General features: G+C 44.8%; 1 protein-coding gene across 1 annotated transcript in view; it reads right to left on the bottom strand.

The window, feature by feature from the left end:
* The window catches only part of sned1 (sushi, nidogen and EGF like domains 1), a 99,113-nt gene that overhangs the window by 21,658 nt on the left and 59,601 nt on the right, over positions 1-17,854 (bottom strand). Inside the window, exons 17-22 of the mRNA XM_033031519.1 lie at positions 16,685-16,798; positions 10,757-11,050; positions 8,849-9,032; positions 7,350-7,462; positions 3,481-3,759; positions 2,112-2,280 (exon numbers count right to left, since the gene is read on the bottom strand). Coding sequence (XP_032887410.1) covers positions 2,112-2,280; positions 3,481-3,759; positions 7,350-7,462; positions 8,849-9,032; positions 10,757-11,050; positions 16,685-16,798 — 1,153 coding nt within the window. The remainder of the gene's footprint in view (positions 1-2,111; positions 2,281-3,480; positions 3,760-7,349; positions 7,463-8,848; positions 9,033-10,756; positions 11,051-16,684; positions 16,799-17,854) is intronic.

Below are 17,854 nucleotides of genomic sequence, written 5' to 3'. Positions count from 1 at the left end.
ACAAATCACTGCCCACAAATCTAAAATACAACGTAAACCTCGCTCTCACAATATTTGTGTGTCAATTTTTATTTTATGGCGAATACACAGATGATCAGACTTTGTGTTCTGGAAAATCGTGATGCGGATGGTTTTCTGGGAATGCAAATCCCTTGTCCGCCCCCTAGAGATAATATGGGGATTGCCTATACTCCAACACTCCTAATTGACCCTGTTTATATGTTGCACAGTAATATAATAATGTTTCTAGTGTATTCTGTAAGTGTAAAGGGAGCATGAGAGATGGAATCCAGGTCAGTTTAAAGAGAGCATGGAAAATCAAAAAGAAGCCCCAGTAAGTCTGGAGCAAGTGAGCCTGAACCGCAGAGTCAGATGAGAAGGCTGGAACTAGGAACTTGGTGAGTTGAAAGGAAATACATCAAACATCACCAGGAGAACAGATGGTGAACCATTGAGATGCCCAAACAATCACTTAGTGGTTTATCTGAGCTTTGCCATACTAGTCTCTACCACCTCGAAGATCAATAGATACAGAGAAATAACACTCACGCCAATTTTCCTACCAAATTACACACCATCCTGACTTGGTAGATATTGCATTTCCTCATTATTAAGTCAAGAAAATAATGACATGTCAATAAAAAACACAAAGTGCATGAGTAACTCAACGGGTCAGGTAGCATTTCTGGAGAACAAGGAAAGGTAACATTTCAGATTGGGACCCTTCTTCGAAACACGTTTATATGGACTTGTCAAGGCCAATTTGACTCAGGGACTAAAGGTTGGTCATGCCATTGATTTTAAAATACAATGAATGCATTCAAAATACTTGCCATGTTAAGTCCTCAATCTCCTAGAGAACAAAGATTTACAAGGATGTTGCCAGGACTAGAGGATGTGAGCTATAGGGAGAGATTAAATAGGCTGGGTCTCTATTCCATGGTGTAGGAGGATGAGGCGAAATCTTATAGAGGTATACAAAATCATGAGAGGAATAGACCAGGTAGATGCACAGTCTTTTACCCAGAGTAAGGCAATCAAGGACCATAGGACAAAGGTTCAAGGTGAAGGGGAAAAGATTTAATAGGAATCCAAGGGGTAACTTTTTCACAAAAAAGTTTGGCTGCATGGAACAAGATGCCAGCGGAGGTAGTTGAGGCTGGGACTATCCCATCGTTTACGAAACAGTTGGGCACGTACATGGATAGGTCAGGTTTGGAGGGTTATGGACCAAGCGCAGGCAAGTGAGACAAGGGTAGATGGGACATTATTGGCCTGTGTGGGCGAGTTGGATCGAAGGGTCTGTTTCCACACTATATCACTCTATGACTCTGACAACTATACCTGTTTAGATAAGGAGTAAAATTCCTTCTTCAGTGTCCATCACACATTCCCAGCCTAATCCCACTATCATTCCTTAGGCCAGTGTCTAGTTTCAAGCCAAATAAAAGGATCTCTACATTACTTGATGAAATACTTCCAGGCTGAAAATTCTTAAAGCTTGATTTAAAGCAACTGACCATTGCTCCTTAATCAAATCTTATTAAACATTTAAATCTACTACCAAGGCAATTCTACCTTAAATCTTGATCAATTAAAATTCACAAGGAACCTCTGGAAGTCAGTTATTGTCTAGTTCCTTAATGGTACACATGTTGTGGATGTTTTCAAGGATCATTGCTGACATTGAGGTTTCAGAGATTTTGATGCTTCCTTCTCATCCCAATTTTTTATGTCCATCAACTCTGAGGGGAAACAGCTAACCATTCTGCAATTTTTTCTGATTTAGTCACGGCTTAGTTGGCCTGTTGCTCTAACTTTGGTTGCAACATATTGTCAACAAAAACCCCTGACCATTCCAGGATCTGGGTATTATTGACTGCTGCTGGGCGACTGTGAACATCAAAGGGGCTTACAGGCATAACACCTCCTGCTACGAATTATTTTTCCTCCGTCAAAACTGCGGGACGTCTTACGTCTGAGCCTCATCTTTGACCTTGCCCTTTATGACCTTGATGAGTCCTGCACATTGGAGTACTCTTCAATCAAGGGCATGAAGCAAGAGGGAAGAGGAATAAAGACATTTTGAAGGAGTTAAACAATGCACCTACCTTATGACTTGGGAATTGTCTTCGTAGCTCCTGTTGTTGATTTCGGCCTCCTCATCAGGTTGTGTTGTGATATGCAGCAGGTTGTTGTGCACTCCTACATTGACAGGCTCTGACTTGGCCTTGCCTTTCCCATGACCTTCCCTTTGGCTTGTGCTACTGTGGGTTCCCACTAACAAAGGTGCAAGGTGATTATTAGTGCCATTCCATTTCATTAATCCCACTGGAGAAATGACATTCAAGTCACCGAGACATCTTCAAGGTGCGCTGTACACTTGAAAATCCTGCCATTTACCTCTACCCACCTGAGGTTACAGTGAAAAGCTTGGCTTTAATGATTGCAGTAAATGAACTACACCCATAGGTAGAATAGGCACCATATACATACTCATTTAATTAAAAATAAATATTATTTATCTTTCTCCCAATTCTGTTGAAAAGCCATCAGTCTGAAATGTTAACTGCTTCTCTCCCCACAAATTCTGCCCGACTCAATGAGAATCCTTAACATTTTCCACTTTCTTTTGTGATGAAAGTTGAATCATTTGTTGGGCCGGCAACATCTCTGAGTGTGAGGATATCATCATTCTGGTCTGGACCTTCTCATTTCCATCCTACTCTTCAATCTACAATCTCTTTGTTACCCCATCTTCTGCAGATCTTTGGTTTGTAGAAGGACTTGGACAGGTTGGGAGAGTGGGCAAAGAAATGGCAAATGAAGCAAAGTGTATGGTCATGCACTTTGGTAGAAGGAATAAAAGCATAAACTGCTTTCTAAATGGGGAGAGGGTTCAGAAATCGGAGGAGCAATGGTAGCATCACATGCACATAGTCTTAGACTCTTCCAAGGTCACATATCCTCTCGTCCACCCTTCCATGGCCTGTATTCTTTATCTTAAGTTAGTCAGTGCACCAGTTTCCTCCACATTCTAGACCTTGGCCTATATAATTAGCTTTCCCTCATCTTACCATATATCCACTCTCTTTTTCCTTCTTTTACCAGGCAAATTTCCTATCAACTAACGTCCCCTTCGAATTATAACCATATAACCATATAACAATTACAGCACGGAAACAGGCCATCTCGACCCTTCTAGTCCGTGCCGAACACATAATCTCCCCTAGTCCCATATACTTCTAAGTCTATTTCCCAGCTTCCTGCTATGAACCCAATCTTTATCACTGCTACCTGCAGTGTATAATCCAGTCCGCCTCTCTGGATCTATATTCTTTTGTTATCCACTTCCCTCCCAGACATTTATGTTTTCCGGTTCCCTCCATTTCCCAGAATGTACCATCCCTTCATTCCCATGTATCTGTTCGCATATCCTCAGTTTACTCAATAATCAGGCACTCTGCTGCTTGTATGTACCTGTGCTGAAGGTCAGATGGGCTGGGTCACTAACCAGCTTGCCCCTCTCCGTGTTCAGCACTCTCATTAGCGCCAGGTTGTATCTTCGTCCCATCTCCAGATTGCGCACGTTGTACGTGGTTAACTTTCCATTGGGAAGGTGGCGGCTTTTTAAGTTGTGGTTGGTTGTGATATTCAAGATGAAGCCATTGCTAGAGCCAGATGGGGGGTTGTTCCAATGGAGTTTTGCCGTGGTTGTTGTGACTCCAGCCAGCACAAGATTGTGAGGAGGGAGTGGTCCTGTGGGAGAAGCACATGGAGAGCTTTTATTTGTGGTGTCCCTTAAACCACTCAGCCATCACTAGTAGCCATGGTTGACTGCCAATATGCCTAGAATCTCCACCACATGGCATTTACCACGTACACAACTGCACTTTGGCTGGTGTCCATTTCATTAGAGTTATTTCTCAGGATTGGAACTAGACTTGGGCCACCAAGATAAATAAGTGGCCAAGCATGGGTGAGGTGGAAGGTTTTCATCAGGAATGTTGGCCTGGGATCAGGAGGGGAATTTTTCCAAAGATACCTTGGTTGGGGGCTGAGCTCATTTTTATCAATAATTATCAATAATTAGGCATGGTATTGAGTAGCATGCAAGGTGTCTCCCCCGATGGATCCACCAAATGGAGCATTCATTTCAAGGGGACTAAGGAAGAGGAGGAGCCCGAAAGGAAAAAGGAAGAGGAGGAGCCCAAGGGCTGAGGGAGAGCTGAGAAGGGGAGGAGACAGCAAGGGCTACCGGAAATTGGAGAATTCAATGTTTATACCACTAGGGTGCAGACTGCCCAAGCGGAATATGAGGTGCTGTTCCTCCAATTTCCGGTGGTGCTCACTCTGGCCATGGAGGAGGCCCAGGACAGAGAGGTCGGATTTGGAATGGGAGGGGGAGTTGAAGTGCTGAGCCACCGGGTCAGGTTGGTTAATGCGGACCGAGCGGAGGTGTTCGGCGAAACGATCGCCAAGCCTACGCTTGGTCTCACCGATGTAGATCAGCTGACATCTAGAGCAGCGGATGCAATAGATGAGGTTGGAGGAGATGCAGGTGAACCTCTGTCGCACCTGGAATGACTGAATGAATGAATGAATGAATCTCTTTATTGTCATTGCACATGGTACAACGAAATTTAAAAGTCAATCCCACGGTGCGATTCACAAGAGCAATTTTAAATATACAAGAAAAGGTAAAAATATATACTTATAAAAAACAATGACAGATAAATAACAATAGCAGCTGAGGTAGAACCATTCAGTTGAATGTGAGTGTTATTTCTTATTTTGCATTGTTAAGTTCACGTATGGCTATGGGGTAGAAGCTGTCTCTGAGTCTGTTTGTGCGAGTTTTGAAAGACCTGTACCGTCTGCCAGAGGGCAGCAGGTGGAACAGGTTGTGTCCAGGGTGGGAAGGGTCCTTCAGGATGTTGGCTGCCCTGCCAAGGCAGCAAGAGCTGAAGATGTCCTTCAGGGAGGGCAGTGGGCAGCCAATGATTTTTTGTGCGGTGTTGATGACCCTTTGAAGGGCTCTCCTGTCCGCTGCAGAGCAGCTGGCATACCATGTGGTTATACAGTACGCCAGCACACTCTCGATGGAGCAGCGGTAGAAGGACACCAGCAGCTTCTCCTCCAGATTGTTTTTCCTGAGGATCCTCAGAAAGTAGAGTCGCTGCTGGGCCTTCTTGACTGCTGTGGTGGTGTTTGTAGTCCAGGAGAGATCCTCCGTAATTTGTGTGCCCAGGAATCTGAAGTCTGAGACCCTTTCCACACAGTCCCCATTGATGAATAGGGGTTTGGGGGCTGCACTGTTCTTACGGAAGTCTATGATAATTTCCTTTGTTTTTGTGGTGTTTAGGATGAGGTTGTTGTCTGAACACCACGCTGCCAGTCTTTGGACTTCCTCCCTGTAGGCTGTCTCATCTCCTCCTGAGATACGTCCAACCACAGTCGTGTCGTCCGCAAACTTGACGATGGTGTTGGTGGAGTGGGCGGGGGCACAATCGTGGGTGTAGAGGGCATAGAGGAGGGGGCTCAGCACACAGCCCTGTGGGGAGCCGGTGCTGAGTGTGATGGGGGTGGAGAGGTGATGGCCCAGTCTGACGGTCTGGGGGCGGTTAGACAGAAAGTCCTTGATCCAGAGGCAGATGGGTTGGGAGAGTCCTAAATCCATGAGTTTGGTGACCAGTCTGCTGGGGATGATGGTATTGAAGGCGGAGCTAAAGTCAATGAAAAGCATCCTCACATAGCTCCCCTGGTGTTCGAGGTGGGTCAGTGCAGTGTGAAGAGCAGTGGCGATGGCATCCACAGTGGACCTATTTGCTCTGTAGGTAAACTGGTGTGGATCGAAGGTGGGCGGGAGGCTGGCTTTGATGTGCTGCTGGACCAGCCTCTCGAAACACTTCATGATGACTGGTGTGAGAGCGACCGGTCGGTAGTCGTTAAGGCCGCTGATAACAGGCTTTTTTGGTAGTGGGATGATTGTGGCAGACTTCAGGCACGGTGGGATGATGGATTTCAAGGACTGGTTGGGCCCTTGAATGGAGTCGAGGGGGGAGGTAAAGCGACAAGTGTAGCATCTCTTGCGGTTGCAAGGGAAAGTGCCCGGGGAGGGGGTGGTGCGGGAGGGAAGGGAAGAATTGACAAGGGAGTTACGGAGGGAGCGGTCTTTGTGGAAAGCACACGGGGGGGGGAGATGGGAAGATGTGGCGAGTGGTGGGGTCGCATTGGAGGTGGCGAAAATGACCAAATAGAGGACTATTTGTTGTATGTGACGGCTAGTGGGGTGAAAGGTGAGGACTAGGGGGACTCTGCCCTTGTTATGAATGGGGGGATGGGGAGAGAGAGCAGTGTTATGGGGTATGGAAGAGACCCTGGTGCAAGCCTCATCTATAGTAGGGGACGGGAACCCCCGTTCCCCGAAGAATGAGGACATTTCCGATGTCCTGGGAGCAGATGTGGCGTAGACGGAGGAATTGGGAGTAGGGGATGGAGTTCTTACAAGAAGCAGGGTGGGAAGTATAGTAGTCTAGATAGCCATGGGAGTCCCGGGCTCCTCCTCTTCCTTTTTCCTTTCTTCTAACCCCCCCCCTCCCTCCCCCCCTCCCTCCATCAGTCTGAAGAAGGGTTTCGGCCCTATTTCCTTCGCTCCATAGATGCTGCTGCACCCGCTGAGTTTCTCCAGCACTTTTGTCTACCTTCGATTTTCCAGCACCTGCAGTTCCTTCTTAAACACAGGGCCAAATAACCTTATTCTGCTCCTATGTCTTAAAAAGGTTGATGAAAACCATAGAAGTTCAGGGAATCCAAGAAAGAAGTTTTAAAGAAGATTAAAACTTGCTAAATAGCATAAAGCTAATGGTATTTATCTTATGGTTTTGTGTGCTAATGGTATGGTTCCACAGGTCAGTATCTGGCCCCTTGATTTTGTAATAAAAAATATTCATTTAGGCCTAAATGAGGGACATGTCAGACATTTTGGAGATGATACAAGAGTTGATCATGTGATTAACAGTGAAGAGGAAGGAAATAGACTTAAGATTTAGTTTAGAGATACAGCGTGGAAACAGGCCCTTCGGCCCACCGCGTCCGCACATGCCTACACACACTAGGAACAATTTCCACTTAGTTGGTCTATTTTGACTGCTGTCTGTTATTTTCTCAAATGAGGAGTCGTGAAGGTTTGATAAGCCACAGCAAAACACCAAGAGGTGACTGTACACATCGTCTTGGCATCAGTCAACTTGAAGAGTTACAGCCCATTTCTTCTGCACTTAAACAAAAACTATTGTGACTCTTAAATTATTTTCATTACATTGCAATGAAACCATGCAAGAACTTACGTGTCCACACAATTAGGGATTGCGTTGCTATTCCCGTCCAAGGATCGTCCTGGCCTTTAAGACCCATCTGTGGCACAACCTCCACTGTGTAGTGTTCTTGTGGAGAAAGATCACTGTAGGCAGACACATGGGAAAAGTTTGTAATGTATTTAGTTAAAGGACTTAGTTTGTCCATTGCAAGCTCTCTTGGCTAATATTGGTGTGTGGTTGTTAGCCAGTTTGTATATTTGGTTCTGGACACAAGATGAACACACTAGAAAATAGTCACATAGAAATGGACCAGTACAGCACAGGAACAAGCCTTTCAGCCTACGACGTCTGTGTCGAACATGATGCCAATTTAAATAAATCCCATTTGCCTATACATGATCTATATCCCTCCATTCCCTGCCTGTTCATGTGTCTGTCTAAATGTCTCTTAAACATTGTTGTCGTATCTGCTTCTACATCCTCACCTGGCAGCACATTCTAGGCCCCAACCGCACTCTGTGTAAAAGGCTTGCCTTGTCAATTTGCTTTGAACACCCCCTCTCTCACCTTATAGTATTCGACATCTCCAGCCGAGAAAAAGGCTTTGACTCTTTCTATGTCTCCCATAATGTTATATAGATAGGCAGGATAGGTTTGAGCAGGGCACTGCAAGCATTCCATCATTCTATCGGATCATAGCTGATGTACCCCAGGCCTCAACAAATCCTCTTTACCAGATCCCCACAGACCTCAATCCCTCACTTTCAGAAATACATCCATCTCAAATTTAAATCTTTCCATTGAACCAGTCCCTGCAACCCTGTGGGATAGAGAATAAGGGACTGGCCGCCTTCTGTGTGAAGAAATTTCAGTTTTAAATGACTGCCCTCTAACTATGTAACCACATTCCCTCATTCAAGACTCTCCCACGTGAAAACATCTTGATATCAACCCTGTCAATTCCCCTAAGGATGATATGTTTCAAGATGTTCCTCTAGACTACTCTCGGATTCCTAGCAAAGGCTGGCAGGTATTGAGAGCTCGGTCAGAGTTCTCCCACCTGTGTTCTGCCACAAGCAATGTAGGAAGGAACTGCAGATGCTGGTTTACACCGAAGATAGACCCAGAAAGCTGGAGTAACTCAGCGGGACAGGCAGCATCTCTGGAGAGAAGGAATGGGTGACATTTCGAGTCGAGACCCATCTTCAGAGTCTACAGAATGGTCTTGACATGAAACGTCACCCATTCCTTCTCTCCAGAGATGCTGCCTGAACTGCTGAGTTACTCCAGCTTTTTGTGTCTATCTCTGCGACGATAACTCAGGCACAGGAGAAACTGCAGCATCCAAATACTGCTTCAACTCCCACCAAAATAACTTGATCCAGATAGTACAGTAAATTTAATTGCTAATAGAAGGTTGTATTTGCAAATGTATACCTCAGCTTAGGGCATACTTTCACCAGTGGATGCCTCCCTGCATGAAGGGTGAGGAGTGTTGGATGGTGATGAGGCAGAGAATACAGACTTACCCAAAGGTGTACCGTGTGAGATTGGAACTCAGTGGGACTGTTATGTCCCTAACCAAGTCAGAAGACCTCAGGGACAGTCGAACTGTGCTTGTCGCTGCCTGTTTCGGACTGTACAAAGACCAGGTGATGGATATACTGGTAGCAGTGACATTTGCCAAAGATAGATTTCCAATAGGACCGGGTTCTAAGGATAAGAAGAGGAATGTCCATTACTTGAAGCCATTACTTTACAAAGAAATGTATGACAGAGCGAGCAAGTAGCCAACACACAAAGATACACAAATGTTTGAGGTGGATGAACTAAAATCGATTCCAGGGGTGAATCCCAGACCAAGGGCAGGGAACAACAGGCAGTGTTTAAAGTTTCTGCTCAGACTCTCCTCTTCACAATAATTAAGAGATAAACTCTGGGCATTCGTGGAATCAAAGAATATGGGAATTACGCAGTCGAGTGACACTGAACTGAAAGGTCAGCCATGATCATATTGAATGTCCGAGACCCATTTTTAAAATAGCACAACAATTAAAGGGTTGTCCATCATCTCCATTAATCCCTTTTGATGGTGTAAATTCTCCAGACAAACGCTGACTAGTCGAACCTTTGGTCGGATTTATCTGCAGATGCAAAATGACAAAGCTTGTCTTTGTTGACAAGTGTTAAACGCTGTCAGAATCAATAGCCAACCACCCACCACCATATGCTTGACATTTATAATGGTTGAACAACCAAGTAGGAAACACTCTCACACAGACCAAAGATGAATTTCATACAAGAAGTCTACAGTTCTCTTCATTCATTTTTAGGGGCATTAAAATAAATATATGTAATGAGTAATTTTGCACAGCCCCCTGCAAATGTACAGCAGCAAGAAATCTGAGAGAGATATAGTTGGGTTAATCTGCTGATATCCACTTGGAAACTGGACTATTCCAGAGAAGAAACTGCATTGCAGCTGTCCCATCAGCAGGGGAATCATCAAGTCATAGAGAGTTACAGCACAAAAACAAGCCCTTCGTCCCAATGAGTCTACACTGACCTCCAACCAACTATTTACACTAATATTACCTTCATCCCATTTTTGTTTGTCTTCCCATATTCTCTTTAGATCCCACAGATTCGACTAGTCACTTACCACCTAGAAACAACTTGCTGTGGCCAATTAACCAACCAACATGCATATGTTTGAGATGTGGGAAGACACCAGTCACAAGGAGAAGGTGCAAACTCCACACAGACAGCATCACAGGGAAATACAATTAATCTCATGGTACCATTTGAGGAATAGGCAGTTCTCCTCTGAGAAATTTTCAGGCAACATCACAAGACTATAAAAAAGAAAACAAAACAAAAAACTGTACATGCTTCAAATCTAAAAAAATGGTAGAAAGTGCTGGAGATCCTCAGGTCAGTCAGTGCACATGGGGAGAAAATTAACAATTCACATTGATGATGTTTGATGAGAACGATGAAACATTAAATCTATTTCATTGTTCACAGATGCTGCCTGACCTGATGACTATTACCAGCGTTTTCTGCATTTGTGAATGCTATCTAGTCATTATCATATTGTGGGACTCTTGGTGTGTGTTAGGTCACTACTCCACGATCCTTGCAATACAAAAATGAACATTATATATAATTCCTGGTGTAATTGCATTATCCTTGGGCACTGTAAATTATTTTACTATCGGGATATTAGTTTGATCAGTAGGAGAAGTGTATGAAAGATTAAGTGAACATGTATCTAAGGCACAAACAGAAAATTGCAAAGCACCGAATGAAACCAAGGCCTGTTTTCTTTGTGCTGACAGAGGGAAAACAAACAGGTCAAGCTCTGTAAAGTTCTAAAATGGACACAAATGGTATTGCATGGCATTTTGAGTTAACAGAGAGCAAAGCAATCATACTTGTCCACACATGCAGCACAGCAGGTTTGCTGATGTCATTCTGATTAACGTTACGCTTCACTGAGAAAATGGAGATGTTGTAAAGTCTTCCCGGTGATAGTGATCTCAGCAAATGGCGTGACCTGCTCTTGTCAACAAAGTCGGTCTTGCGCATCTCCCCGTTGTACGACGTGTACGTTACTGCAAAGCCATCGATCAAGTCCTGGGTGCTGTCAGCTCCTGGTGCCTGCCACGAGATTTCGATGGCATTTTCTTCAGATTTCTCCACTCTCAGTTCCGCGGGTGGAGCGAGTTCTGGGAAATGAGGTAAAAGGAGGAGCATCTCACTGATATCACTTTTAATATGATTTTGAACATTGACTTCTCCAATTTTAGGTAGTCCCTGCTTTCTCCTTCTTTCCCCTCCCCTTCCCAGCTCTTCCACAGCCCACCGTCTCCGCCTCTTCCTTTCTTCTTCCCTCTCCCCCCCCCCCCCATCCCACATCAGGCTGAAGAAGGGTCTCGACCCGAAACATCGCCTATTTCCTTCACTCCATAGATGCTGCCTCATCCACTGAGTTTCTCCAGCATTTTTGTCTACCTTCGATTTTCCAGCATCTGCAGTTCTTTCTTAAACATCACTTATATCACTTGTCGCTTTACATTACCTGTTTCTTTATATTATCACTACGTCCCCACTGTGCCCTCCACCTCCTCCCACTTCCAATGAGAGGGGTACAAAATGCTGTAAGGAAAGGAGATTTTACTTCGGAGTCACGTGAGTGACTACGTGAAGAACCCCGCCACGACGCATGCATGTCATATCGCATTCACGCTTGCGAAACGACAGGCGGGGGGGAGCTTTCCCCCGCAGCGGTAAGTTTGAAACCGCGACCTGCAGGTAAGAAATTTACTCTGCGGTAGTTTTGTTCCCCGCGCTGTTTTTTCACAGGAGGGGAAGCTGGACAAAATAGTGTCCACAAGTGCTGCGAGTGAAGCTGGCTGGGGAGGACCGCGAAGTTGCGGGAGCCAGCAGCAGCTGAAGGCACAAGCCCCGTAAGGGGTCAGCTGTGCCGACTTTTGGTCCCGCGCCGGCCAGAACACCACGGCCGGGCGGGAGACTATTCAGAATGGGGCCGTCGACTTTTTGGACAAGTCAAAAATGGCAGGAGACGGGGTGGAACGACGTTCCCCCTGTAGCGACAATTTTAACCTGGACCTGCAGGTAAGAGCTGCGGTCTTTTTATGTTTTTACCATGCTGATTACAGGTGGAGAAACCAACGGGCTGCGACAAAGCTGGTGGGCTAGATGGGATCAGCAGTGCCCGGTGTCGCCTCCGCACCGGCCAGATCCACTCCACGGAAGGGCAGTAAGGACAAAGCTGGTGAGGGAGGACCGCGGAGCAGCGGGCAGCCAGCAGCAGCCAGCGGCACTCGGATCACCGATAGTGGGATCAGCTGTGCCCAATGTCGCCTCCGCACCGGCCAGATCCACGCGGCCGGGCGGTAAGGCTAGACACAAAAACAAACAAGGTCGTGGACTCAGAGGAGTCCGACTTTGAACAACCGCGGGCGGCCAGCGCCCGAGAGCGCTGGAGCCGGATGGAGCGGTGTGTGGAGCATTTGCTCCAACGTGACAGACTCCGGGAGATGGAGTCGGGTCACTGTGGGCCTTATGATAAACCCACAGCAGTACCTCTTGAAGGGCTGCACAGTGCTTCTACCTCATCAGAGGGGAGCACTGCAGGTCAGTTCTGGGCTGAACTGGAAGAGGGGTCCGCAGAAGGAAAGACAAGTGTGCAAGGGGTGCAGGAACAAGAGAACATACTGGAACCCACTACAGCCAAAGACAGCACCCTACGCACCCACCAGCAGAACTGGTGAAAGCTCGAAGGCCCGGTACTCAAAACATGAGTCTTTTTTAGGCCATGGCCCAGGCCGGCCTTCTTGGAAGATGCGGGTACCTCCAACACCAACCAAACCGAAAATCCAGACACCAGCGCAACAACAGCAGCGAAGAACCTACAAAAAGAAGTAAACCTGCCACTGGTAACTATGGAGGTAGGTGGGTCTGGTTCCCTACAAAATACAGGGAGCATGGAGGTTGGGTGGAGATTACACTATTTTCTGAAGGCATGGAGCATGTTAACAACCGATACTTACATCTTAAGCAGTATCCAGGGATATACAATAGAGTTTATACACAAGTACAGCCCTCCAGTTCAACATATACTGAACCGAATGTTCGTGCCTTCTGATAAAGAAAAATCAAAAGCGCAAGCTGAACTGGAGCGGCTTTACATAAAAGGTGTAATTGAGAAAACTCAACACGAACCATTAGAATTCGTGTCCAATATATTTATCAAAAACAAAAAAGATGGTGGTTGTCGCATCATCATAGATCTGACAAAATGGATACCTTTGTTACTGCTAAACAATTAATTTCCAAAGGTTACTTCATGGCCAACATCGATTTAAAAGATGCTTACTATTCAGTGCCTATACGAGGTGACCACAGATGTTACTTAAAATTCAACTGGATGGGACAACTGTGGCAGTATAAAGCACTGCCAAATGGGTTCTCATCAGCCCCAGGCTGTTCACAAAAATTTTGAAACCAGCCCTAGCGTTTCTACGGAAACGTAAACACATGGTCATGGCATATTTAGATGACATACTCATTGTGGGCAAAACTTTGGAATTGGCCAAACAAACTGTAACAGCCACAAAACAGTCATTTGAAAAACTGGGATTTATTATCCATCCAGTTAAATCTAAACTAATGCCTTCCACTACTATGGACTATTTGGGGTTTCACCATTGACTCAGTTCACATGTCGGTGACTCTGCCTAAGGGAAAGGCTAGAGATTTAATAGAGGCTTGCAATAACCTCATTGACATCAGCAAACCATCCATCAGATTGGTAGCAAAAGTAATTGGCAAAATGGTGGCTGCCTTTCCAGCCACACAATTTGGACCTCTACATTACCTAAACTTACAGAGAGCAAAAATACAAGCACTCTAAATTAATGCAGGTCACTTTGACAGACCTATGAAACTACCAATCAAGCTAAAATGGAACTAAAATGGTGGATAGATAACATCTGGCTTTGTTCCAATCCAATCATTGTCAGTAACCCTTCCATGGTACTACAAACTGATGCCAGTGCACTTTGGTGGGGAGCCACCAATACCATCACCAGCTGTGGAGGTAGATGGACTGCTCAGGAGGCATCATTATTACTCACACTGGGCATAAACTACCTGGAAATGTTGGGTGCATTACATGGCCTAAAGTCATATTGTACTGGGTCATATCAACAGCATGTTAGACTACAGATAGACAATACCACCGTGGTAGCATACATTAACCACATGGGTGGAAACAAATCGACATCATGTGACAATCTGGCTAATACAATTTGGCAATGGTGTATCCAGAGAGATATTTGGATATCAGCCACTTACCTACCAGAAAAACTAAATTTAGTGGCAGACACCAGGTCACACAAATTTAATGAAAACACCGAATGGATGTTGAATAAAGTCTTTGCTGATATTACAGCAAAATATGGAACACCAGATATCGATCTATTCGCATCCAGACTTAACCACCAGTTATCAAATTATGTTTCATGGGAACCAGACCCTGGGGCAGCGGCGACAGATGCATTTTCGCTGCATTGGGGGGGGGGGGAATTGTTTATTTACGCATTCCCTCCTTTCTGCCTCATCAGTCGGGTATTAAGGAAAATACAACAAGACTCTGCATCTGGTATTGGTAGTACCCGATTGGCCTACTCAACCATGGTTCCCAGTGGTATTAAACATGGTATTAGAACCATGTATCACCATCCCACATAGACCAGATTTATTGCTACATCCCGTAACAAGGGATAGCCACCCATGCCATAAACATTTGAACTTATTAATTTGTAGAGTTATAAAAACACCTCTACTACAACTGGGACTGACGGACCGAACAGTGAACATGATCTCGGCAGCCCAAAGACAGTCAACCAAAAAACAGTATCTGGTCTATATCAGGAAGCGGGCGATGCACTGCCATAAAAACAACATCACCTACAGAGACATGAACATCCCGTCTGTTCTGGAATATCTGGCAGGCCTCCACTATGATGAGGGGCTCAGTTACAGTGCCATCAACTGCGCCAGAAGTGCCCTATCGACTTACCTATGGCAGGGGACAGAGCGTTACTCTGTTGGGACTCACCCACTGGTAACAAAACCTATGAGGGGAATTTTTAATACTAATCCCCCAAGAACCAGGTACTCCCAAATATGGGATATAATTATTATCCTGAAGATGCTCAGGAATTGGTCTCCAGCAACAGCTCTGTCCCTACACAGACTGACATTAAAAACAGTCATGCTAATGGTATTGGTCACGGCACAAAGGGTACAGTCACTGCATAAACTAAGACTGGACAACATGACTTCCTCAACAGAAAATATTACGTTTCATATCTATGAGTTAGTAAGCAGAACAGACAGGGATCAGCAGGCCTCAATATACAATTTAGGTCATACCCAACAGATGACCGTCTGTGTATAGTAGGACATCTGTTGTTATACATCGAGAAAACAAAAATCCTAAGAGGCAATGAGAAGGCACTTTTGGTCAGCCACTAGCAACCACACAAAAGAGTGATGGTCCAGACCATCTCAAGATGGCTGAAACAAGTGCTAACACAGGCTGGGGTGGATACTAATATTTTAAATCTCATTCCACCAGGGCTGCAGCTACATCGGCAGCGATACAGTTGGATGTCCCAATGGACCAAATCCTCAAGGCAGCAGGATAGTCTGGGGGGGAAAAAACATTCCAATTATTTTACAATAAACCAGTAATGAAACCTGGAACATTTGCAGAAACAATTTTAAGTTCTGTAAATTAATTTAAACCCATAAAAAGGGGTTATAAATTTGTGTTAATAAATTTTATGATTTCAATGTCGAATTCATGTCCAAATTATGTTAACACAATTCCTCCTACAGTCATCAAGGCAGACGTGATGCATGGACTCGTTTCCACGGCATGAAATCACAGAGCTTTAAAATCTTCACGTAGTCACTCATGTGACTCCGAAGTAAAATAGTAAGATTAAACGTGAATTTACCAGTTTGAAGTTTGATCGTTATTTTATGAGGAGTTACGATAAGGGATTACGTGCCCTCCGCTCCCACCCTTGATTATATACTTAACTGGTATCTCTTCTCTAATCTTACTATGTTTAGTCATTACAGTTATCTGTAATTTCACACCGCTGCTTTGAAGAATGACACGCATGCGTCGTGGTGGGGTTCTTCACGTCGTAACTCCTCATAAAATACAGATCAAACTTCAAACTGGTAAATTCTCGTTTAATCTTACTATTAATCCACACATTTAAACCCCTTCCTTTTCCCATCATTAATTCCATAGCCTACATGAAAACTTGGGACTCTATCCCAAACAAATATAAAGATAACAGCCCTTTCTTAGAACATAAAACAAATAGTAGAGCACAGGATAAAGCCGGTTGGCCCAGTATGTCTGTGCAGAACACAATGCCAAGATCAATTCTTATCTGCCTGTACATAATCCATATCTGTATATTCCCTGCCTATCCATATGCCTATCCAAAAGTCTTAAAATATCACTATTTTATCTACCTCTACCACCCCTAGCAGCGCATACCAAGCATTCACCACCCTCTTTAATAAAAACCTATCCTGCAAATCTCCTTTAAACTTTGCCCCTCTCAATTTAAAGCTATGCCTTCTGGTATTTGCTATTTTGGTAACATTTCCCCCAGAACAAAATTGTTCCGGTGACATTTACATCTGCTTCGCTTTTCTTTCATGTTCTCCCCATTGACGCTCCTTTGTTCCATCTCTCTTGTGCTTATGAACGAGCCAATGGCATATGACTGCTCTGCACTCACCTGTGTTACAATGCTTGCCAGAGTACCCGACTTTGCAAGTGCAGACGTACGACCCATTCACACTTCGACAGAAGCCACGGGCACCACAAGGGCTGAGACGGCAGGGATTCACAGCTAGGGAACAACACAAAAGAATCCAGTATTACCAGATAGTCAGAAACATCATGTGGCAAAAGGCATATTAGGAAATCATTGACAAAGGTGAAGCTACAGTGCTTTTTAATTCTGGCATTAGTAAATATATTATATTAGACTAAGTGGGACCCGTTGGGTCCCAGCATCACACGGGAGGGCTGGTCCCCCAATGCAATATTCCACCTCTCCACCAATTCCAATATTGGTGGCCAGTGGGGGAGTTGGGGGGCTTTCTGGAATGCTAGTATGGGTGTTGTGGGCTGAAGGGACTGGTTTCCAGAGGGCTAGTATGGACATTGTGGGCCAAATGGATTATTGGGCTGGCGAGTAGGCAAGTGGGACCAGTATCTTGGTTGTCATAGGCAAGTTGGTCTGAAGATGTTGGCGAATCTCAACAGATCAGGCAACATCTGTGGTGGGAAATGGATGGAAGACATTTCTGATTTGGTTCCCTTTTCCCAACCTGAAACGTCATCTGTCCATTTCCCTCTGGATGCATCCTGTTCTGAACGATCATCAGACCCACTGAATTTTTACCAATAGTTTGTTTTTTCCTCAAGATTCCAGCATCTGCAGTCTCTTTGTAAATTTGTTGGAGCCCTTTATGTGGCGACTATTCACATACCTTGGGTATGCAAGCAAATAATTTCACTGTGACTTGTCACATGTGACAATAAAGAATTCATTCAAAGTATTCATTCACTTCATTCATTCATTCATTCTTGTGTCTGCTTATCATGATTGTGCTGCAAAACTAAGCTAGTGAATGTCGCCTTCACTAATGTGGATGAGGATTGGCTCCAATATAACTGGCTTAAAAAAGACCCCTCATTCATAGAAACATAGAAACATAGAAAATAGGTACAGGAGTAGGCCATTCGGCCTTTCGAGCCTGCACCACCATTCAATATGATCATGGCTGATCATCCAACTCGGTATCCCTTACCTGCCTTCTCTCCATACCCCCTGATCCCTTTAGCCACAAGGGCCACATCTAACCCCCTCTTAATTATAGCCAATGAACTGGCCTCAACT

This window comes from Amblyraja radiata, chromosome 13 (genome assembly GCF_010909765.2).
Source record: "Amblyraja radiata isolate CabotCenter1 chromosome 13, sAmbRad1.1.pri, whole genome shotgun sequence".
In the NCBI taxonomy this organism is placed as follows: domain Eukaryota; kingdom Metazoa; phylum Chordata; class Chondrichthyes; order Rajiformes; family Rajidae; genus Amblyraja; species Amblyraja radiata.
The sequence above is the reverse complement of the archived record's forward strand: the minus strand, read 5'-3'. Positions and strand labels throughout refer to the sequence as shown.